This window comes from Phyllopteryx taeniolatus, chromosome 14 (assembly GCF_024500385.1).
Source record: "Phyllopteryx taeniolatus isolate TA_2022b chromosome 14, UOR_Ptae_1.2, whole genome shotgun sequence".
NCBI classification, from domain to species: domain Eukaryota; kingdom Metazoa; phylum Chordata; class Actinopteri; order Syngnathiformes; family Syngnathidae; genus Phyllopteryx; species Phyllopteryx taeniolatus.
The window spans coordinates 2,272,142-2,296,568 of NC_084515.1; the positions used below are offsets into that span (position 1 = coordinate 2,272,142).

At 40.8% G+C, this 24,427-nt stretch overlaps 1 protein-coding gene and 1 long non-coding RNA gene across 2 annotated transcripts; one reads left to right on the forward strand and one right to left on the reverse strand.

Moving 5' to 3' along the window:
• Positions 1-19,019, reverse strand: pip4p1a (phosphatidylinositol-4,5-bisphosphate 4-phosphatase 1a). The gene is made up of 7 exons (XM_061796950.1): positions 18,736-19,019; positions 15,349-15,542; positions 9,999-10,105; positions 9,686-9,791; positions 5,096-5,148; positions 4,269-4,359; positions 1-2,771 (listed from the first exon to the last, which is right to left on the reverse strand). The coding sequence occupies exons 1-7, from the start codon at positions 18,851-18,853 to the stop codon at positions 2,628-2,630; spliced, it is 813 nt and encodes a 270-aa protein (XP_061652934.1). The 5' UTR covers positions 18,854-19,019; the 3' UTR covers positions 1-2,627.
• Positions 17,833-24,164, forward strand: LOC133488721 (uncharacterized). The gene is made up of 3 exons (XR_009791723.1): positions 17,833-18,063; positions 18,140-18,290; positions 23,977-24,164. It is a non-coding gene; the product is annotated as an uncharacterized LOC133488721 (long non-coding RNA).
• Positions 24,165-24,427: the final 263 nt, after the last annotated feature.

Here is a 24,427-nt window from a genome sequence, read left to right on the forward strand (position 1 = left end):
AGCATTTGACACCTCTTTTATTTGGCGGCCTCTCCGTTCACATGGGCCGTAAATCACAAACTGGTCCCCAGACAGGCTGCACACAATTGACTGGTTTATTAAAACACCATCCAAATTACTGCACTGATTTGAGAAGAGGTTTTTTAAAAAAAAAAAAAAAAAAAAAAAAAAAAAAACATGATTGAAAAACAAAACATTCAGGCTTTTTCTCTCTACCATGATCATTGAGAATTTAGCGCAAAATTTGACAGTGTAAAAAATAACTGTTGCCGTGTAAGGTGCCGAGTGTGTGTTTGTTTGTGTGTGTGTGTGTGCATGTGGCATGTGAATAGTTGTGCGTCTGTGTGTGTTTCAGGCTCATCAGGTTAGTGGCTCATCAAAAAAAATTAAATACGCAACAAAAGTAAAAACTAAAAACAATCACAATTTTAGTGTTTCCCCACCCACACCCCTCCATTCTGAGCAATTGGCTGAATCACTTCCTGTCACACTGGAAAAAACAAAGATTATTTACAAAATAAAAACTATCATCATCAAAGCATTTGAGAATTTGCAAAAAAGTAGGTTAGCGTCGCCAGATTTAAACAATCAGAGCTAAATGTGTAACGACCTTGTGATTATGATGAAACTTTTACGTCTGAGGGGCTTGTCTCTTGTCTTGATTGCCGTTACAATGGCGATACACCCTTGACAACTTTAACAAAAGACGTTTGATCAAGTCGGAAGCTAGCTCAATGTTGCCAACTTAAGAGAACTGAGTTAAGCACGTAGCAATATCGTGATTACAGTCAAGTTTTAAAGTTGAATGTCCCAGGAGTCTTTTCGTAAGAGTTGGCAGTGAAACTGACTTTTCTCTAGTTTTGATCACAATTACCAATGGCGATACATCCTTCTCGACACTAAATAAGTTGCATTGAAGTGGAAGCTAGCCTCGCTAACGGGTTTCTTTTACCTCATTTTTAAGAACGCTTAAGGGAACCTTGATAAAAATTACATTTGTGATTATGGCCAAGTTTTTACGATTTAACGTCTGAGGGTTTTTTCGTAAGCATTCACAACGGAACCGACTTGTCTCCCGTGATCATTAACAATTTCACAAAATAAGTCTGGTCAAAAAGGAACCTAGCCTCACTAAGCATCGAGCACCATCGTAACAGCAATGGAACTAATGAATCTCTTGTTTTGATCGTGGTTACCATGGCGATGCAGTCTTCTCCGCACGGAATAAGTTGCATCAAAGCGGAAGGTAGCGTCGTCGCTAATGCAGTTTCCTTTACGTTGTTTTTATGAAAGTTTAACAGAACCGTGATTCACTCAAAGACATTGAGATTATGGTTAAGTTTTTATGATTTAACATCTGAAGTGTTTTTCGTAAACAAAATGGAACTCATCTCGCGTTTTGATTTTGGTAACCATGGTGATGCATCCTTAATGATTTCACAAAAGTGGTCAAAGGAAACTAGCCTTGCTAAACATCAAGTTACATCACGACTGTGAGGTTCAGACGATTAAACGTCAGAGGGGTGTTTTCGTAAAAAACGTAAAGGAGTTGAATTGTCTCGTTTTGATAATGGTTCCCATGGCGATACAGCCATCACAATTTCTCGAAATAAGACGAAGCCGAAGCTAGCCTCGCGAAAGTAAGAGTGATTATGGTGAAGTTTTTACGATTTAATTAACAAGGGGTCTTTCGTAAAAGTTTTGGACTTGATCGTGGTTACCATGGCGATACATTCTTCACAATTTCCCGAAATAATTAAGATCAAAGTAGAAGCTAATCTTATTTCAGGTGCTTTTTGGAAAATAATTAAAAGCGACATTGCAATTATGGTGAAGTCTTTTACAATTCTCCAGTAAAAACGCAGCCTTTTTGTCATTTTCAACAAAGCTCCTTCCAACCTTCATGAGCGACCAATAGGGAAGCCTGTCACTTGCAGCAAAAAAATAAAATAAAATAAAAATAAAAAAGGTAACGTCCCCCTGGTAGTGCGTTCACAGAAAGCAGGGATTTTAACGTTTTGTTCTAGGCTTCAGAAAGCAATGGATTCTTACAGTAAATTATACAAAATATTTCCGAAAAACTATTTTTGCTGTATATGCGTAACAGTTATGCTAGTAATGGTAAACAAAGCTGTTGAGAACAGTGTGCAGCACTTTTTCCTGTGAAAATTGTTAGCTAGCTTCAAAGACCATTTGGCCGTCGCCATCCGGAATTTGTTGTCATTCAAATGTTTTGTTGATGCTCAAAATTCCTTCCATTAGCGTTGATTTTTCAGGATCAAAGTCGCTCCCCAGGCGATGGGGAATATTCGCAGGCGGTGGTCTACCTTCACACGCGTCGAAACATTTCAAACGCCTCCTTCATCCTTTTGATTCACAAAGACAGCGGCAGCGTTAATGTCGCTGCTTTAAAAAAATGTTAAACGCTCCATTCAAGGCGCGGAAATAACAAAGGTGACAGAGAGCAGGGAGATGGAATAAAATGAATACAGAAGTAGCCACACGACCAGAATAGTGAAATAAATATTTCTTATCTTCTTGTTTTTAAAGCCATTCATCCTCCGGCCTGGCCACTCGGAGAAATGTTTGGAGGAAAGTAGGGGAGGGGGGATTTGAGGGCAGGGGCTTTATGTGAAGCTCTGGAGAGGCTGGCTGACCCGCATGCAGGCCCAGTAGAAGGCCCGTGCCAGGGTCACCAACACCAGAAGCAGAAGAACGGCCCACGAGGCGTAAATGCCAGGGTAGGTCTCAGCCTTCAGCCACGTGCCAGCCTAAAGAGACAAGGATGGTATGTCAGGAGGTTTCCCATAGTAGAGTGAAATTTAATAGCAATGGCTATCATGCCAAAAAAGACACGGTAAAAGTCTGCCATTTTGGTTCGAAAGTGCCCTTTTTGGGTGATTTGGGTTATTTCCCAGGGTCCTTCTCAAAAATTATTTTCACATATGATGATTAAATTTAAAAGCAATGTCTTTCATGAGTAGAAACACAAAAATGTCTCAAGAGGCCATACGTGAGAAGACACACAAAGTCTGCCATTTTGGTTTGAAGAGGCCATTTTAGGCTCATTTTGGCCATTTCCCTTGGACCTTAAAGCCATACTCAGAACTAGTTTCACATAAGACCGGAAAATCTACAAGCAAGGTCTATCATGATTAGAACCAGAAATAAGTCTCAACAACCCATGCCTGAAAAAAACATTAAGTCTGCTATTTTGGTTCAAAGCAGCCATTTTAAGGCAACTGAGGGGGTTTGTAAAATGCAAATTCCAAGAGATTCTGTCATACTGCTAATAAGATACTCAAAAAGAGAATTTCAAAAAAGAACATGAAATTTAATAAGCCTCGTTTATCATGAGTAGAACCACAAAAAAGTCTCAAGAACAAAAAGCCATTTTGATTCGAAGCATCCATTTTAGGGTGATATTGGTCATTTTCAGGGGTCCTTCAAAAGCTAACTTCTTCTACAGATTTTGTATGACTGCTACTATGATACTAAAACAGCTCAACATAAAAAAAATATTAATAGCAAGGTATGTTGTGAAGAGATCCATAAAAAGTACCCAGAACCCGACGAGAGGTTTTGGTCCAAAGTGAGCAACTTTAGGGTCGATTTAAACCATTTCCAAGAGTCCTTCAAAAACAAACGTGTCCTAGAGTTTCAAACTTCTGCTGCATATTTAGTTCCATATGCATTTTGAGTAATCATGGAAGCCCTTCGAGGGTCTGATTTTGACAAAACAGACAACCACTAGAATTCCACTTGATGAAAGCAACCTCACGACAGCAGCATGGGGAGAATGCTAACAACTACTCAGCAGTTTTGTGCTCCGATAGCGCCCTCAGTTGGCCATCAAGAACAATGCATTCAATTATTTTAAACTTTTATTATGTTGAGACAAAAGTGCTATTTGCAAGTATGCAAAGACAGTTTAATCCAGATTGAATCCAGGTTGCACATTTAGTCACAATCCAAAATGCAACGTGAAGTCCCATGTTTTTTTATCTATCAGTTTTTATATTTATTTATTTATTTATCTATTTGTACACTGTCTGTAAAAGCAGTCCTTTTTTTATTTTTTTTTTAAATACACATTTTCCCATGTCTGGTGATTTGAAAAAGGCAGAAAACCATCAGATTTTACAGGCACATCTTGACCAAATCTGATAAGATTTGATGCCATTTTCGAATGGCATAGTCTACAATCACAATTTTAAACACAAAGGTGTCATATGACTGATGTTTTTTTTTTTTTTTTTTAAACTTACAATTAGGCCAGCAGTGGAGATGCAGAACAGCAAGCAGAGCAGAAAACACCACAAGCTCCTCCTCCTGGGATACCGCTGACCAATGGAGGAGCTGCAAGGAGGACAAAGAAGTTGAGGATGTTTGCAAAAACAATTATCCCATTATTATTAAAAAATAGTGTTTTTGTTAGACTACGATGACAATAAAAGGATGTTATCGCTGCAAAACATATGTTTGGGCAGTACACAAAAAAGCAATATGGACAAGTTTTTCATTTGAGGCTGAAAAAGATGCTCCATTCAAGTTAACTGGTAAATTTCAGGCCTCGCACCAGGAAAAGTGCAGGAAAATGTGACTTAATGATGGCATTATCAACCTTGACTTTACTGAGATGTAGTACTGTGATGCACAATATACATTTATGAAAAAAAATGAATTTTTGCATTATATTAAAATAAAAGGATTATATGAAAAATACACAAATATTTGAAAAAAATAGAGTAAAAATACAAAAATAGAAGGAAAAATAAAATAAGAAAAAAAAAAAAAAAAAGATCTAGTAGTAAAACTACCATAAGAAAAACAAGAAAAATACAAAAGGATTTGACAAAATAATACCAACATGTTAGGAAAAAGATATACAAATATTAAACAAAATATATAGTAGGAAGAACACTGTACATGTAACAAATATTGAAATTAGAAAATATATATAAATTTAAAAAGAAAATATTGGACAAGAATTACTAAAATTAAAAAAAATAAAAATACTATGAAAAAAATCTATTAGGAACAAAATACAAACCATAGGAAAAAGATTTAATTTTAACAATAAATGACTACTCACACTTTCCTGCAGTGCGGGCATCTGGCAAGCGTCCGGTCTGTGAACTCTGTCCACTGTAAGCACAAAACATTCCGACAATGGGTTTTTCCCGATTATACAAAGAAGTCTATGTACAAGTAGTAAGTCAGATGCTCCAGACCCTTGGTAATTGAGCAAAGTACAGCTTGCTATGTGTGAGCACACCCTTAAGTGCTTGAACTTTTATTTTTTTTCCGTTTTCGTTGTTCCTGCTTGTTTTTGAGCACTCACACTAACGCTGCCTAGATAAAATTGGCTTAACTAACCAAACTATCCAGATCTCTGGTGTCAAGTGTGCTTGACCACAGTACAGCTTTCGTTCTGCGAGTGTGCCCTTTGTTAATAATGCATAATCAAGTGTGCCATACTTGAGCATGGAAAAGAGCGCTCACACTAACAGTCTTTCAATGTGTTATTTTCTGTGTTACGTATGCTTGAGTACGATACGTCTTGCTTGTTGTAAGCGTGCCCTTAGTGCTTGAGCATGGCATGAAGCACTCACTACTACTGCTATAGGATTAAAATGGGTTTGACTCACTTTTGGTGACAAGGATGCGTGAACATGGTACTGCTTGCTTTGTGGAAGTTAGCCATTAGTTAAAAATGCATAAATACAGTAAGTGTAGCATGCCTGAGCTCTATATCAGTGGTTCTTAACTTGGGCTGGGTTGAACCTCAGGGGTTCGGCGGAGGACGAGACAGACACACATGCATGTATGTATGCATGCGTCTGCCCGTTAAAATCCTTTTCTCGCCACACTTAACAGGACGCAGAATCCCGTTGACGAACCCTTTGAGCATGTGCTGCAAGTGTCTGAGGTCGGAACACCATGTGGTGTCGCAGTTGAAAAATAACGCCAAAAATATTATATAAAGATTATTCCCAGTTCCCTTTGTGGTTGTACGCCATTGTGGGCAACAGTATGCAGGCATCCTTGTTATTTTGGTTCGCGTGCTGTTCACATACATGGTATGCACTGACACTTTGCCCCTACTAGCATAGCATTGCCAGAGGCACGCAGCTCAGGGAGGAGGAATGTTGTATCGACCTATTGTTCAAATCTACGACAGCAATAGACCAACTAGTGGGAAAAGCATCCGTGCTACTTCTACCACTTCCAAATAGGTGTAAGCTTGCATCGGCCATATCTGAGCAAACAATCGTTTTTGAGGATTTTAGACATAAAAACAAAGAAAAGGGAGTGATTTTGTTGTGAAAATGATATGAGAGTGGCACTTTCCAAGGTGAAAGGCAACAGCAAAAATTCACATTTACAGTAAATTTTCATTGAACCATATTATTTTTTGTGTGAAATTCATGTTTTGTTAGTTTTGTTCTTTGAACACAAATTTTCTGTAAAACTGATAAAATGTATACTTATTTTGAATTTGAAATAAACCTTGTTTTATTTTTCCACATAGAAAGAGTGCCGTGAATGTTCTTATGAAACTTGCGGGGTTGAGTACCTCCAACAAGGTTAAGAACCACTGCTTTATAGAAATAAAATTGGCTTGACTAACCAAACAATGCAGACTTCTGGTGCCAAAAGCGCTTGAGCACAGTTCAGCTTGCAATATTTGAGAGCGTCTTTCATGAACAATGCATAAATAAGTGTACCATGCTTGAGCACCACATAAATGATGATGGCTTGACTAGCCAAAAAAAATTGTTGAAATTTTTGCAGATTTATTAAAAAATAAAAAATAAAATATCATACAGCAATAAGTATTTAGACCCTTTGGTTAGTATTTAGTAGAAGCACCCTTTTGAGCTAATACAGCCATGAGTCTTTTTGGGAATGATGCAACAAGTTTTTCACACCTGGATTTGGGGAACCTCTGCCATTCCTCCTTGCAGATCCTCTCCAGTTTTTTCAGGTTGGATGGTGAATGGTGGACAGCCATTTTCAGGTCTCTCTAGAGCTGCTCAATTGGGTTTAAGTCAGGGCTCTGGCTTGGCCATTCAAGAACAGTCACAGAGTTGTTCTGAAGCCACTCCTTCGTTATTTTAGCTGTGTGCTTAGGGTCATTGTCTTGTTGGAAGGTGAACCTTCGGCCCAGTCTGAGGTCCTGAGCATTCTGGAGAAGGTTTTCGTCCAGGATATCCCTGTACTTGGCCACATTCATCTTTCCTTCGATTGCAACCAGTCGTCCTGTCCCTGCATGCTGCCACCACCATGCTTCACTGTTGGGACTGTATTGGACAGGTGATGACCAGTGCCTGGTTTTCTCTACAGATACCGCTTAGAATTAAGGCCAAAAAGTTCTATCTTGGTCTCATCAGACCAGAGAATCATATTTCTCACCATCCTGGAGTCCTTCAGGTGTGTTTTTTTTTTTTAGCAAACTCCATGTGGGCTTTCATGTGTCTTGCACTGAGGAGAGGCTTCCGTCAGGCCACTCTGCCATAAAGCCCCGACTGGTGGAGGGCTGCAGTGATTGTTGACTTTCCAGAACTTTCTCCCTTCTCCCGACTGAATGTCTGGAGCTCAGCCACAGTGATCTTTGGGTTCTTCTTTACCTCTCTCACCAAGGCACTCCTCCCCCGATTGCTCAGTTTGGCTGGACGGCCAGTTCTAGGAAGGGTTCTGGTCGTCCCAAACGTCTTCCATTTAAGGATTATGGAGGCCACTGTGCTCTTAGGAACCTTAAAGTGCATCAGAATTTTTTTGTAACCTTGGCCAGATGTGTGCCTTGCCACAATTCTGTTTCTGAGCTCTTCTTGCAGTTCCTTTGACCTCATGATTCTCATTTGCTATGCACTGTGAGCTGTAAGGTCTTATATAGACAGGTGTGTGGCTTTCCTAATCAAGTCCAGTCAGTATAATCAAACACAGCTGGACTCCAATGAAGGTGTAGCGCCATCTCAAGGATGATCAGAAGAAATGGACAGCACCTGAGTTAAATATATGAGTGTCACAGCAAAGGGTGTGAATACTTATGGCTGTGTGATATTTAATTTTTTCTTTAATAAATCTGAAAAAATTTCAACAATTCTGTTTTTTTCTGTCAATATGGGGTGCTGTGTGTACATTAAGGAGGAAAAAAATGAACAAATTATTTTAGCAAATGGCTGCAATATAATAGAGTGAAAAATTTAAGGGGGTCTGAATACTTTCCATACCCACTGTATACCGAGGATAATTTCAGTTTCGATGAAGACGAATGCTTGTTGGTGCCAATGGAAATGTTGGCAAGTGTCAGCTCACTAATTATCCGGTGAAAAAAATGGCCACTCGGGCGCTTCGGAGAGCAGCATGACGGTCGTTAAATTAAGGACGCGAGCAGCCACGGGGACCAGTGGACGATAAATTGCTGTGTAAATGAGAAGGAATTACGTGTTTAGTGGACTTTGCGTGGCTGGGAACAAATGACCAATAAAAAGAGTGCTGGAGGAGGTACACTTGTCAGCAGTAGGAAAAGGTATACCCAGACCTTCTTCTTCTTCATTTGTATGTGCAGCACAGACAAGTTTATCAGGCCATCGGTAACAAGAAGATCAGCGCAACAGATCCCGGGGCACAGATTAGTACTCGTGTTCTCCACCCAGACAGACGGAGCCGCGCTGAATGCTAAACAAGCGCCACAGCCAACGTTTTTGTATTACCACCTCAGAGGACGAAGTTTCTGGAGTAATTTTGTTTATTAGCAGGATTACGGGGGGGAAGCCAAAAAACAAAACTGTGGCGCAGTTACATTTTGGTGTAAATGCAGAATACAGTGTGGCTCCAGGGGTTTATGTGTGATCATTTAATTTTTGGGTAATGTGTAGCTATTCCAAATATTTTAATACTCATGTTTTTAAATTTCTTTTTAATCTGGAGATTTTCTTTGAAAAAGTCAAAATATTCTTTTGAAAAACATATTCATTGAAAATGTTTCTCAAATAATAATGATATTTAGTTAAAAATATTGTAATTATTATTTTAAGGAAAAATATGTAACAAATATTTTAAATGTCCTATTGCAAATTAAGTGACATTTGTTATCCTAAATTATCCTTAAAAATGACATTTTAAAAACAATTTATGTCATCATACATTTTCAGAAATATGACAATTTCAAATTTCATATAGAACAGGACTAAGTTATATATTATTTAACAATAATTTACATATGGTCAAATATTTTTTTGGGGTGAATATTTTAAATTAATGTACTTGTTTCAATTTGTTTTTAACTTAATTTAAATTACATATTTTAAAGACACTTAATATTTTTAAATAAAAATGAAATTACATGTTATTTTAATAAATATTTACATTTTATTTATATTTCAAAATGTATTTCAACAATATTTTTGCAAATATTGTAAAAGAAAAAAAGTCATATTTTGTATGTCCATGTGTTTGGTGGGTAACAGGTGGACACATGAGTTCTGCTCAAACTTGGCATAACAAAAAAACTAAACGAAAACACAAAACAAAACAAACAAAATCATAAAGGTAGTATATTAATAATGTGACAAGACCCAAGCCTGGAGACCTCTCATGCTAAGCTAACTAGTGTAATGTTAAAACTAAGCAAATCTGAATGAAAGTGTTTGAAAAAGACGCGCGACAGACAGCGTACCAGGAAGGTGTTGCTGCAATGTCCGCAGGAGACGCGGGCGCCGGCGGGCTGGGGGTCAGGACTGGCCGGACCGGGATGAACCGGACCCAGGTTGATTATCCGCTTACTGCAAACACACACACAGAGATAGTGAAAAATTAAGCCAAGATGCAGAACAAGACACCCCCCCCCAAAAAAAATGTTTTGTCACAATATGGCTGCCTTAATGTTCACATTTGCACATTCTCTCATTTGCTCCCATTCATATGGGCGCGTGCACACACACATGCACACACACTCACACAGACAGTGCGAGAGAGGGTAATGCGAGTACCAGTACGGCCTCGGACACGCGATCCGCTGGGAGGTGACCTTGCAGATGAGCAGACAGTTACAGGGACAGCGTACATACTTCTTTCCAGCCGGAGCGTTCTTGATGGGCTGCGCACAGAAAGGAACTCCTCACTTCACATGGACATCACAATCACAACCACAGTATAAAAGAGCGTGACAGGGGCAGGGGAAGCCATGAAGCTTGATGGCTCATTTTATGTTACATTTTTAAACATTGAAAATGTTATTTTCACAATATCTGTAAAGAAAAAAAGTTTTTCTATGTATTTCTGTTGGAAGAAAAATGGACTTCTACTCTCCAGTGCCTCCAGATTGGAACTGAGCTCTTTTGTTGCTGCAGGGTGAAAAAACAAAAACAAACAAACAAAAAACAACTTGAACAATGCGATCATGTGAGCAGCTTCTCCGACAAAGTTTCAACAGCGCACTGTTGCTGCTGGTAAAAGCACACGATCACACACAAGCAATTTACATTCACCTGCAACAGCACACAGTGGAGCGCAGAACTCCACCGAGCCAAACCAATGCTACCATATCACTTCTAGTGGAGTGGCCAGCAGGGTCTTTTTTTTTTTTTTTTTTTTTTATAGAGAGAGAGATTTTTTGGTTCAAGCTATCATTGTGTGTGATATCACATGAGACTTCATCCCTGTGAGCATCTAAAGCAGAGGTAGGTAAACCTTTGTGCTCAAGGGCTACATTTGATTTGAAAAACTGGCTGATGGGCCAGGACATTCACAAATTATAAAACGCTACTATGCATATTTTATTAATATTTTTAGTGGCACGGTGGACGACTGCCTAGCACATCTGCCTCACAGTTCTGGGGACTGGGGTTCACATCTCGCCCCCGCCTGTGTGGAGTTTGCATGTTCTCCCCGTGCGTGGGTGGGTTTCCTCCGGGCACTCCGGTTTTCTCCCACATCCCAAAAACATGCGTGGTAGGTTGAAGACTCTAAATTGCCTGTAGGTGTGAACGTGAGTGCGAATGGTTGTTTCTTTCTATGTGCGGTGCGACTGGTGCAGGGTGTACCCCGCCTACCGCCCGAAGATAGCTGGGAGAGGCTCCAGCAGCCCGTCACTCTAGTGAGGATAAGCGGTAAAGAAAATGGATGGATGGATGAATATTTTTTATTAAATATAAATTTATTCACCAATTATTTTCATAAAATAAAAAAAAATTCAATGTGTACGAAAATTTATTTGACCAATATTATGAACTAGTTACTAAATATGTAATGTAAACTATGTTAAATTGTTTACTATTTATTTATTTTATTTACAATGGCTGTAACCAACTATTTACTGAACTGAATATAAAAGTTAAATTCATACTCTAAATAAATATTGTATTTTATCATGTATATTAAAATTACCGGTAACCAATAATTTAGTGAGAACCAAACAAAAATACATCAATAATTAATAAATACATTTTATTGAACTTCTTTTCCTTTCGGCTTGTCCCGTTAGGGGTCGCCACAGCGCGTCATCCTTTTCCATGAGAGCCTATCTCCTGCATCCTCCTCTCGAACACCAACTGCCCTCATGTCTTCCCTCACGACATTCATCAACCTTCTCTTTGGTCTTCCTCTAGCTCTCTTGCCTGGCAGCTCCATCCTCATCATCCTACCAATATACTCACTATTTCTCCTCTGGATGTGTCCAAACCATCGAAGTCTGTTCTCTCTAACTTTGTCTCCAAAACATCGAACTTTGGCTGTCCCTGTGATGAGCTCATTTCTAATTTTATCCAAACTGGTCACTCCGAGAGCAAATAACATCTTCATTTCCGCCACCTCCAGCTCTGGTTCCCGTTGTCTCTTCAGTGCCATTGTTTTTAATCCATACATAATGGCCGGACTCACCATTGTTTTATAAACTTTGCCCTTCATCATAGCCGAGACTCTTCTGTCACATAACACACCTGACACCTTCCTCCACCCGTTCCAACCTGCTTGGACACGTTTCTTCACTTCCTGACCACACTCACCATTGCTCTGGACGGTTGACCCCAAGTATTTAAAGTCCTCCACCCTTGCTATCTCTTTTCCCTGTAGCCTTACTCTTCCCCCACCACCCCTCTCAATCATGCACATATATTCTGTCTTACTTCGGCTAATCTTCATTCCTCTGCTTTCCAGTGCATGCCTCCATCTTTCTAACTGTTCCTCCACCTGCTCCCTGCAGATCACAATGTCATCTGCAAACATCATGGTGCACGGGGATTCCAGTCCAACCTCATCTGTCAGCCTATCCATCACCACTGCAAACAGGAAGGGGCTCAGGGCTGATCCCTGATGCAGTCCCACCTCCACCTTAAATTCGTCTGTCACACCGACAGCACACCTCACCACTGTTCTGCTGCCTTCGTGTGGCTCAACTTTATTCCTCTATAGTTGCCACAGCTCTCCACATCACCTTTGTTCTTAAAAAGGGGCACCAGCACACTTTTTCTCCATTCCTCAGGCATCTTCTCACGCGCTACAATTCTATTGAATAAGCTGGTCAAAAACTCCACAGCCACCTCTCCTAGATGCTTCCATACCTCCACAGGAATGTCATCAGGACCAACTGCCTTTCCATTTTTAATCCTCTTTAATGCCTTTCTAACTTCCCCCTTACTAATCATTGCCACTTCCTGGTCCAGCACACTTGCGTCTTCTACTCTCCCTTCTCTCTCATTTTCCTCATTCATCAACTCCTCAAAGTATTCTTTCCATCTCGCTAGCACAATGCTGGCACCAGTCAACATATTTCCATCTCTATTCTTAATCAACCTAACCTGCTGCACATCCTTCCCATCTCTATCCCTGTCTGGCCAACCTGTATAGATCCTTTTCTCCTTCTTTAGTGTCCAACCTGCCATACATGTCATCATATGCCTTGTTTGGCCTTTGCCACCTCTACCTTTTCCCTGTGTCGCATCTCAATGTATTCCTTTCGCCTCTCCTCGGTCCTCTCAGTGTCCCACTTCTTCTTAGCTAACCGTTTTCCTTGTATGATTTCCTGTACTGTGAGGTTCCACCACCAAGTCTCCTCCTCTTCTTTCCTGCCAGAAGATACACCAAGTACTCTCCTGCCTGCCTCTCTGATCACCTTGGCTGCAGTGGTCCAGTCTTCTGGAAGATCCTCCTGTCCACCGAGAGCCTGTCTCACCTCTTCCCGAAAAGCTGCACAACACTCGTCCTGTCTCAGGTTCCACCACATGGTTCTCTGCTCTGCCTTTTTCTTCCTAATCTTCCTCCCCACCACCAGAGTCATTTTACACACCACCATCCTATGCTGTCTAGCCACACTCTCCCCTACCACTACCGTACAGTCGGTATCCTCCTTCAGATTATATCGTCTGCACAAGATGTAATCTACCAGCATGCTTCTACCTCCACTCTTGTAGGTCACCCTATGTTCGTGCCTCTTCTGGAAAAATGTGTTCACTACAGCCATTTGCATCCTTTTTGCAAAGTTTACCACCATCTGTCCCTCTAAGTTCCTTTCCTGGATGCCGTACTTACCCATCACTTCTTCATCACCCCTATTTCCTTCACCAACATGTCAATCACAATCTGCACCAATCACAACTCTCTCTCTATATATCTGGGATGCTCAGAAGTACTTCGTCTAGCTCCTTCCAGAATTTGTCCTTCACCTCTAGGTCACATCCTACAAGTTTCAGCCTCATCACCCGATCTGATACTCTTTTCACCTCCAAGACATTCTTAGCCAACTCTTCTTTTAAAATAACCCCAATTCCATTTCTCTTCCCATCTACACCATGGTAAAATAATTTAAACCCTGCCCCTAAATTTCTAGCCTTACTGGCTTTCCACCTGGTCTCCTGGACACACAATATATCAACCTTTCTCCTAATCATCATGTCAACCAACTCCCGAGATTTTCCTGTCATAGTCCCAACATTCAATGTGCCCACATTCAGTTCTAGGCTCTGTGCTTTCCTCTTCTCTTTCTGCCAAAGAACCCGCATTCCCCCTCTTCTTCTTCTTCGACTTCGACCCACAGTAGCTGAATTTCCAACGGCGCTGGTGGTGGACGTTCTTAACCCGGGCCACGACCGATCCGGTATGGAATTATTTGGATGAACGCTCATATTTGTTTGGCAAAGTTTTAAGCCGGATGCCCTTCCTGACGCAACCCTCTGCATTTATCCGGGCTTGGGACCGGCCTACAGTTTGCACTGGCTTGTGCCCCCCATAGGGCTGCATTAAATACATTTTATTGAACATTTTTTATAAAATGCCAAATTACTGCTACAATGCACTTTGTTAGCTTTGAGTTTATTTTATTTTTTTTTTTACCCCCTTCCCTTTTGGGATTTTACTTTAGGTCTCCTGATACAGTAAACAAGCTCTGTAAACAGTCAATCAACCCCCCCCCCCCCACACACACACACACACACACACACCAAGTTTTACCCCTGGTATTAACTTGCATCAACTTCCACAGAAATATTAGCGAACATATTAGCAGTTACCGTGAAAAAGAAAATCCCTTTTGTCAAAATACAAACCTTGATTACCGCAGACTTTTAGATTTGTCAATTGGAATCAAACTGTTTTACTGCCACCAACATATATTGTCAAGTACATGGAAGAGGGTCTTGTCCAACTTGTCTCTAAATTTCAAGTCTGTAAATCACTTTAATGACTAAAAGATCCCTGGAGATTGCATTGGATTTGAGATTAGCACACCTTTTCAGTCGAAGAGAAAAATTAGGGGGTGAATCTCAGTTTGTTATGCCAATTATGAGGAAGAGAAATTCCAAACACATTGAAAGTCAGACAAACTTAGGCACCTCACACTCGAACAGAATATGTATATGTATGGTGTAAACAGTGTGGGTCACGGTAGGTAGTAGAACGTGTGCGTGAGAAAAGATGATGCAGTTCCTGGAGTGAATAAGTACTCCCATAAAAAAAAACAGACATTCAACTCAAGCCATGCAGTGAGTCAGCATCGCTCACAGTGCGTTACTTAGATGTAAACCTGTAAATACATGAATTTGCCTTCAAAAGGTTTGTTTCAGATTCGTTGCTTATATTGTTACAGAACACATTCTGTGGTTCTTGAGAGATCTGTCAAAAATGCGCTAAAATAGCTGGCAATATGGGGAACTCTGCTTTGAAAACAGCGTGCAGTGAAGGACTTAAGAATGTTGAAATGCTACTTGAAACATGTTCACTTCAAGGTTTTACGATGGCGACATGACCGTCTGAGCCTGGAATGGAGTGATCGACTTCACATTATTCCCTATGGGACAAATTAGTCATGTTAGTTAGATGTTTTTTTTCTTGGGAGAGTTTAGGACCTACTGTGGCCTCGTTGCACACGCCGCACTTGACCACATGCTGGTGGATTTTCCCTTCCACTGAGATGAGACTCTGGCACACCCGGCAACTGATAACGGGCGCGCTGCCGCTCTCGGGCGAGGTGAGGGGCGAGTACGGAGGCGGGTCCTCGCCAAGAAGCACTGACGGCTGCGTGGGGCTGGGGAAGGGCGGGAAGCCTTGAATGGGGAAAGAAAACAAAAACAAAAAAACAATACTGATAATAAGGCCAAATATGCATTTTAAAATGACTGTATTATTGAGTCAAAAACAATGTAAAAGCTAATAGGAAAGCAGTAGTTAATTTTACGGGTTGCATACCCACCAGCATCCTCACACTTACGTACATTTTTCTTTTTAATTTCAACAAAAGTATTCGTAATATCAACTTGGTTGTCATAAAATTTTGACTTTACTCTTGTATTATTTTTTTTTTTCTTGTAAGATTAAGTTTTTTCCTCCCTCAAGCAATTTTTTCCTTTCAGTATATTACAACTTATTCCTCACTATACCACATTTTGGTTCTCTTAAACCTGCAATCCACAACTTTGCGGACGGAGGGACGGGCCTTCCTATACGTGTGAATATTCTCAACTTGTGTGTGTGAATATCTTAAAAAGTGGGTTACGCTTGTTTCAAAAATAAATGTGTGCGCCCGCTGATCCACAAGTACACCAACAATTCACAACCAGAATTAAATATTTACAAATGATAAGTCATGATAAATGCACACACAACATTAAAAAAACGTGTAAACTGTGGCTATATTTGTGGATTTGAAAAACGTGTGTAAATCACAGATTTGTGGATCTGAAAAAACGTGTAAATCGCGGATATATTTGTGTACACAAATTTGAGACAGCGGCAGTGAGGAGAAGTGGAACAGAAAATGAATGAATGAATGAATTTTGAGACAAATCTCTCCCCATAGAAATGAGGCATATTGCCGACCAATGGGCAGAGTGTGGCTGTAAAACGCTCACTAAAAATATTATTTTGTGTTTCTGTAGCATTAAATACTCATACAATAATTACTGTGTAAATGAAAACAATGATAAAAATTGCCACAAACGAACATCTACCTCTTTTCGAGGAGCGGTTGGCTTCCAGCACCGGTGTGGGTGATCACGTAAGTGGTCATGACCCAGCACTCTTCTCGTCCTTGCTGATCTGCTTTTGTTGATCCGTATGTCATTCCGTTTAACGTGTGTGTGTAAGTTAACTTGCTAATGACCCAGCGATGTTGTTTGCGAGAACTTTTATCCACTTGAGTATATCGTAACACGCTTAACCAACTGTCAAGATTAACGGACATCAATCGCCGGCGACATACAGCTGAGGTCCAGAGACGTGACACGAAACGCATGATGGAGATGGACAAAGAGGAAGAGCTGGATGACAGGCGAAAAACTTCATCCATGATTTTTCTTCTTATAAAATTATTTTTCCCTTCATAATTTTACAACTTCTTGTAATACCACAACTTGCTTGCTGTAAAATTACAAATATATTCTCAGAAAAGTTTGACTTTATTCTTGTAAAATGTAAAAATTTATAAATTGACTTTATTCTTTCCCCGTAAAATGAAATTTTTTCTCTCTCTTCAGTTACCTTATAATATTTCGACTTATTTCTTGTAATGACAACTTTGTTCTCGTAAAAGTTAGAAATGCATTCTTGTAATCTTTGAACTTTTTTGTATAATTGGATTGTTCTTATATATACATTCTCCCTTTCCTCTTCAGTCACTTTTTTCCCCAAGCATATTACAAATCATTCTTGTAATTTCACAACTTGGCTCTTGTAAAAGAAGAACATTTTCTCATAACATTTTGAATTTGTTCTTGTTAAATTAGATTAATTTCTCTCAGATTCACACAACTCGGTCCTGGTAAAATTTTGACTATTGTTGTAAAATTGGATTTTTCTTCTTGTAAAACAACTTTTTTCTTCGAGTTAAATTTTTCCCCTCATGATATGACTTATCTCCCTTAATACCACAATTTGGTTCTTGTACAAATTCGGACTCAAGAAGTAGTAAACATCAGTGACAAAACAATGATTTTGTACAACTGGACTGCAAAAAAAATAAAGTCTCAGTTCCCATGACAAGTTCACCGCTTCATGATTAACAAGCTAATAAGATTTGGTCTCGAGTTCGACTTTCTGAAAGCAGCTTTTGCAAGGAAAACACTCCTGGAATGCTGAGAGGGGAAATCCAACCAATCAGGCTGTACATGTTTAAAATTGATGAATCGAACGTATCATTGATTTATGTTTTTGATTTGATTTAAAAAAAAAAAAAACACGGAATATTTGCATTTAATAGACAATTAGACGAGGTCTTAAGATGACAAACATTACATGGACGTGATATGACATCTGAACACAACCCTTCGTAATCAACCTTTCAATGGCCAGAGGTCTGGTCGGACCCGCCCCACCGCCGTCTTCCGATTGGCTGTGTGACGTGTCAATCAAACCAAGTGTTCCTTGTGCTGCTTGCCATTGAGAAAGCACGTTTAGCGTAATTATGGTCGACGTTAAGCTCCTAAAAATACGACCACTATGTTGGAATTAAATCTTAGCTAAATCACGGTGATTCTAAGCTGCGAAGTTGACGTTTACAGAGCCTTTCAAGGCAGCTTTAGGCCGGAAAATACTCTAGGAATGCTAAGAGGAGGATCCACCAATCAGACTGTACGTATGGCTGACTCCATATTACAACTTTAGGTTACTGATTTGACTGAAAATGAGTGAATATCCGTTAATATAGATGACAAGACGACGCTTTGAATATCTGTGACGACACCAACTGAAATTGAGAGGCAACCCTTTTCTCGTTAGCCTGCTATTGGCTACAGCCCAGCTTGGACCCGCCTTCCACAAGTCTTCCGATTGGCCGCGCGACGTGTCAATCAAAACAGGTGTTTCTCGCTTTTGCTAACCAGTGGATCAGCACAATTAGCTCAATTATGTTCGTTTGAAATGAAAATAAGCATTTTAAACACAACTAGCATATTCTACATGAATCTCAACTTCAACGTGGTGCTTGTAAGTCGCCAATTTGACGTTTAACGAGCGTTTTGGGCTGATAAGCCCTAGCTCGCGTGCTATTACAACAAGAGCGGTTAGCTGGCTCGACGTGGTGATGCGTTCAGGTCCTCCGAGAATATATAGTTAAACAGCACTTTCGATCTCCCCCTGGGACGAAGTCAAGAGACAGCCGAAAACTGACGTCCTCCCCCGGGTTAAAAACAAGCACGACCGTCCGATTCTCCGTCACTGTCACAGCGTCGCGTTAGCTGTTTAGCATCCGGCTAGTTAGGGCGGAGGATGGTGAGCGCGAACGCAGCGGAGGCGTATACTCACTCTGCGGCTTGCCGGCCACACCGTAGGGCGCAGCGCCGGGCGACAGGCCGCCGTTGCCGCTGCCGAGAGCGCCGTCGCCCAGATCCGACAGGAGCGGGGACCTCTCGCCGTCCGCCATGCCGAGAGCGAGAGAGAGAGAGCCAGGCAATGAGGGAGGGAGGGAGGGAGGGGATAGAGCGAGAGGAGCGCTTGCTTCAGGCGAGTGTGCGTTGTATTGTTGTGTCGGAAATGCGAGCGTCACATGACCACGCTGCCGCTGCTGCGGTAACGACGCGTGCGCATGCGCACAACCACCAGAACTGTGCTGGGTAATTTATAATCTTTTCTCCTCGAAAAGTTATTTTTCTTGGAAGGATGATGTGATATGATGGGTATTTAAGTATTCGGGCTACAATGAAAAGAAAAACGTTATCTTACATGTCATATTTTTTTAAGAAAATCTCGTATTTTTTAGAGGATGGTCATATATTTGAGGAAAAAAGTTAAATATTTTTTAGATTTTTTTATATCATATTTGAGTAAAGTATTTCTAGGAAAAATGTGTGAATATTACAGGTCTTGAAGGATTAGGGCCACGCTTGGGAAAAATGTCTTTCAAGAAAAAAAATCATATTTTTTAAAGGAATGATGTATTTTTTTAGAACAAGGTCAAAAAAGTTGCATATGTTATGAAAGAAAAGTCGTGTTTGAGAAAAAAAAAAAGTTGAGTATTTTTAAGAAATAAGTATATTACAGTATCTTTTAGAACGTCATACCTAAGAAAAAGTTGAATATTTTTTAGAAAAAAAATTTATTATTAGAAAAAAGTCCTTAGGTGAAAGAAGTTACACATTTAATTTATGAGTCTTGCGTTTTATTTTATGACATTCCTGATGTGGGATGCAGTCGCAACATTGGTACACTAGGTGGCGCTAAATCGCTAAAACACTGACAATGTCATGGCGTTTTAACATAATTATCTGTGACAATGAGATGTGGTAAATAAAATCACTGGAGGACTGAGGTCCAAAAGTAATTGATTATGAAGCAATGCATGGCATGATAAAACAAATGGTTGAAACAATTTTATAAAAATGTGGATAATTTATGGTTTTATATCCCCTGTAAAATATTTGAAAATTGTGGTGGAATAGAATTTTTGCAAAAATATGACTTTTGTATAACCAAGCTACCGATTAAGTTGTCCAAGTTTCAGCAGGTTCTCCTGGACTGGAAATTAATTTATAATCATACTTCACTTCGCACTCTGTTCCTATCTGGAATAATAGATGTATCTGTTGAGAAGAAAATCTTTTGTTTTATCACGATTGGGGAGAGAGAGGTATTTAATGCAGCCCTATGAGGGGCACAAGCCAGTGCAAACTGTAGGCCGGTCCCAAGCCCGGATAAATGCAGAGGGTTGCGTCAGGAAGGGCAACCGTCTTAAAACTTTGCCAAACAAATATGAGCATTCATCCAAAGAATTCCATACCGGATCGGTCGTGGCCCGGGTTAACAACGTCCGCCACCGGCGCCGTCAACCTGCAGGGCGCCGTTGGAAATTCAGCTACTGTGGGTCGAAGTCGAAGAGGTGGAAAGCGGGTTCTTCGGCAGAAAGAGAAGAGGAAAGCACGGAGCCTAGAACTGAATGTGGGGACTTTGAATGTTGGGACTATGACAGGAAAATCTCAGGAGTTGGTTGACATGATGATTAGGAGAAAGGTTGATATATTGTGTGTCCAGGAGACCAGGTGGAAAGGCAGTAAGGCTAGAAGTTTAGGGGCAGGGTTTAAATTATTTTAACATGGTGTAGCTGGGAAGAGAAATGGAGTCGGGGTTATTTTAAAAGAAGAGTTGGCTAAGAATGTCTTGGAGGTGAAAAGAGTATCAGATCGGGTGATGAGGCTGAAACTTGAAATTGAGGGTGTTATGTATAATGTGATTAGTGGCTATGCCCCACAGGTAGGATGTGACCTAGAGGTGAAGGAGAAATTCTGGAAGGAGCTAGACGAAGTAGTTCTGAGCATCCCAGACAGAGAGAGAGTCGTGATTGGTGCAGATTGTAACGGACATGTTGGTGAAGGAAATAGGGGTGATGAAGAAGTGATGGGTAAGTACGACATCCAGGAAAGGAACTTGAAGGGACAGATAGTGGTAGACTTACCAAAAAAGATGCAAATGGCTGTAGTGAACACTTTTTTCCGGAAGAGACAGGAACATAGGGTGACCTACAAGGAGGTAGAAGCAAGCAGGTGGATTACATCTTGTGCAGACGATGTAATCTGAAGGAGGTTATCGAATGTAAGGTAGTGGTAGGGGAGAGTGGCTAGACAGCATAGGATGGTGGTATGTAAGATGACTCTGGTGGTGGGGAGGAAGATTAGGAAGACAAAGGAAGAGCAGAGAACCATGTGGTGGAAGCGGAGACAGGACGAGTGTTGTGGAGCTTTTTGGGAAGAGGTGAGACAGGCTCCCGGTGGATAGGAGGAGCTTCCAGAAGACTGGACCACTGCAGCAAAGGTGATCAGAAAGGCAGGCAGGAGAGTACTTGGTGTATCTTCTGGCAGGAAAGGAGAGAAGGAGACTTGGTGGTGGAACCTCACAGTACAGGAAATCATACAAGGAAAACGGTTAGCTAAGAAGAAGTGGGACACTGAGAGGACCAAGGAGAGGCGAAAGGAATACATTGAGATACTACACAGGGCAAAGTTAGAGGTGGCAAAGGCCAAACAAGAGGCATATGATGACATGTATGGCAGGTTGGATGCTAAAGAAGGAGTAAAGGATCTATACAGAGATGGGAAGGATGTGCAGCAGGTTAGGGTGATTAAGGATAGAGATGGAAATATGTTGACTGGTGCCAGCAGTGTGCTAGCTAGATGGAAAGAATACTTTGAGGAGTTGATGAATGAGGAAAATGAGAGAGAAGGGAGAGTAGAAGAGGCAAGTGTGGTGGACCAGGAAGTGGCAATGATTAGTAAGGGGGAAGTTAGAAAGGCATTAAAGAGGATGAAAAATGGAAAGGCAGTTGGTCCTGATGACATTCCTGTGGAGGTATGGAAGCATCTAGGAGAGGTGGCTGTGGAGTTTTTGACCAGCTTGTTCAATAGAATTCTAGTGCGTGAGAAGATGCCTGAGGAATGGAGGAAAAGTGTACTGGTGCCCATTTTTAAGAACAAAGGTGATGTGCAGAGCTGTGGCAACTATAGAGGAATAAAGTTGATGAGCCACACAATGAAGTTATGGGAAAGAGTAGTGGAGGCTAGACTCAGGACAGAAGTGAGTATTTGCGAGCAACAGTATGGTTTCATGCCTAGAAAAAGTACCACAGATGCATGATTTGCCTTGAGGATGTTGATGGAAAAGTACAGAGAAGGTCAGAAGGAGCTACATTGTGTCTTTGTAGATCTAGAGAAAGCCTATGACAGAGTACCCAGAGAGGAACTGTGGTACTGCATGCAGAAGTCTGGAGTGGCAGAGAAGTATGTTAGAATAATATAGGACATGTACGAGGGCAGCAGAACAGCGGTGAGGTGTGCTGTAGGTGTGAGAGTAATTTAAGGTGGCGGTGGGACTGCATCAGGGATCAGCCCTGAGCCCATTACTGTGTGCAGTGGTGATGGATAGGCTGACAGATGAGGTTCGACTGGAATCCCCGTGGACCATGATGTTTGCAGATGACATTGTGATCTGTAGTGAAAGCAGGGAGCAGGTGGAGGAACAGTTAGAAAGGTGGAGGCATGCACTGGAAAGCAGAGGGATGAAGAATGTGTGCATAGCCAAAGTAAGACAGAATATATGTGCACGAATGAGAGGGGTGGTGGGGTAAGAGTGAGGCTACAGGGAAATGAGATAGTAAGGGTGGATGACTTTAAATACTTGGGGTCAACCGTCCAGAGCAATGGTGAGTGTGGTCAGGAAGTGAAGAAACGGGTCCAAGCAGGTTGGAACGGGTGGAGAAAGGTGTCAGGTGTGTTATGTGACAGAAGAGTCTCTGCTACGATGAAGGGCAAAGTTTATAAAACAGTGCTGAGGCCAGCCATGATGTATGGATTAGAGACAGTGGCACTGAAGAGACAACAGGAAGCAGAGCTGGAGGTAGCGGAAATGACGATGTTGAGGTTCGCTCTCGGAGTGACCAGTTTGGATAAAATTAGAAATGAGCTCATCACAGGGACAGCCAAGGTTTGATGTTTTGGAGACAAAGTTAGAGAGCGCAGACTTCGATGGTTTGGAAACATCCAGAGGAGAAATAGTGAGTATATTGGTAGAAGGATGATGAGGATGGAGCTGCCAGGCAAGAGAGCTAGAGGAAGACCAAAGAGAAGGTTGATGGATGTCGTGAGGGAAGACATGATGGCAGTTGGTGTTCGAGAGGAGGATGCAGGAGATAGGCTTACATGGAAAAGGATGACGCGCTGTGGCGACCCCTAAAGGGACAAGTCAAAAGGAAAAGAAGAAGAAGGGGAAAGAGAGGTATTTGGTCGATTCTGTACCTAATGGATGCAAATGAGGAATTTCTTAAATTTGAATATTTTGTTAATGCACTTAATCTGAAGTGCACTAAACAATGATACTCAGAATATGAGTGATTTCACAGGGCATGGTGAATATGGTTAAAGGAATTTTGCTTCATGGCAAAAGAATACCTATAATTAATAGATATTAGTGTTATAGATAAGAAATGCAATAACAGATTCATAAGAGGTGCCCTCATGAGTAAAACTTACCCTTTATCTTTAAAAATGAAAAAATCTATTGAAAGATTAGCCTGCAGGAATTAAAATTAAGATTCAAACTAAATACCTAATTTTACCCATATCGCCAAAGACTAAAGAAATACTTCAAAATGTTAAATGATATTTACCCCTGTTAAGAAGACAAAGATTCAACATCGATTAAAAAAATATATATATATTTTGTAACTGACAGAGACTTTACAACATTTGTTTTATGATTGCAAAAGTACCAAATTGTTTTTGGAATAAAATAATTCGAACAGTGGATATCTGGGAAGAAACAAAAACAACGACAAATCACCAAAGCTGAAATTGCCATCCATCCATTTTCTGTAGTGCTTATCCTCACTGGGGTCGCGGGCATGCTGGAGCCCATCCCAGCTGACTTTGGGAGAGTCAGAGTACAAGCTGAACTGGTCGCCACCCAATCGCAGGGCACACATAGACAAACGAGCAGTCGTACTCACATTCACACCTACGGACAATTTAGAGTCTTCACTTAACCTATCATGCACGTTTTTAGGATGTGGGAGGAAACTGGAGTACCTGGAGAAAACCCACGCAGGGACAGGGAGAACATGCAAACTCCACACAGGAGAGGCCAGATTTGAACCCCAGTCGTCAGAACCACCATGCTGCCCAAACTGGAACACAAGGATATTAAATGTGGATTGATAATGAAAAATAAAAACTGACGTATAACACCATGTTTATTTTGGCCAAACAATTTATTCATAGATGTAGATTTTTGAAATGTCACCCAGTGTTTTTAGTTTACAAGAAGTTGAGAATGTTTGGTTTAACATCAAAACTGGTTAAAGCCAAACAAGCCTGGTTTGTATATAATGACATTTATTTTATTGTGGGGGGGGGCTAAGAGGGTAAGACTACACCCTGCAACCGGAGTCGCCAGTTTGTATCCCCACCTGAGCGCATGTCATTGTTGTGTCCCTGGGAAAGACACTTAACCCATA

Bases quoted from the DNA above. Each gene is read 5' to 3' on its own strand.
- pip4p1a (XM_061796950.1), bottom strand. From the start codon at position 18,853: ATGGCGGACGGCGAGAGGTCCCCGCTCCTGTCGGATCTGGGCGACGGC. The intron at 9,792-9,998 runs GTACTCGCATTA...GTGTGTTTGCAG, and splicing joins GCGTGTCCGAGGCCGTACTG to TAAGCGGATAATCAACCTGG. The intron at 5,149-9,685 runs GTACGCTGTCTG...TTGTGCTTACAG, and splicing joins ATTGCAGCAACACCTTCCTG to TGGACAGAGTTCACAGACCG.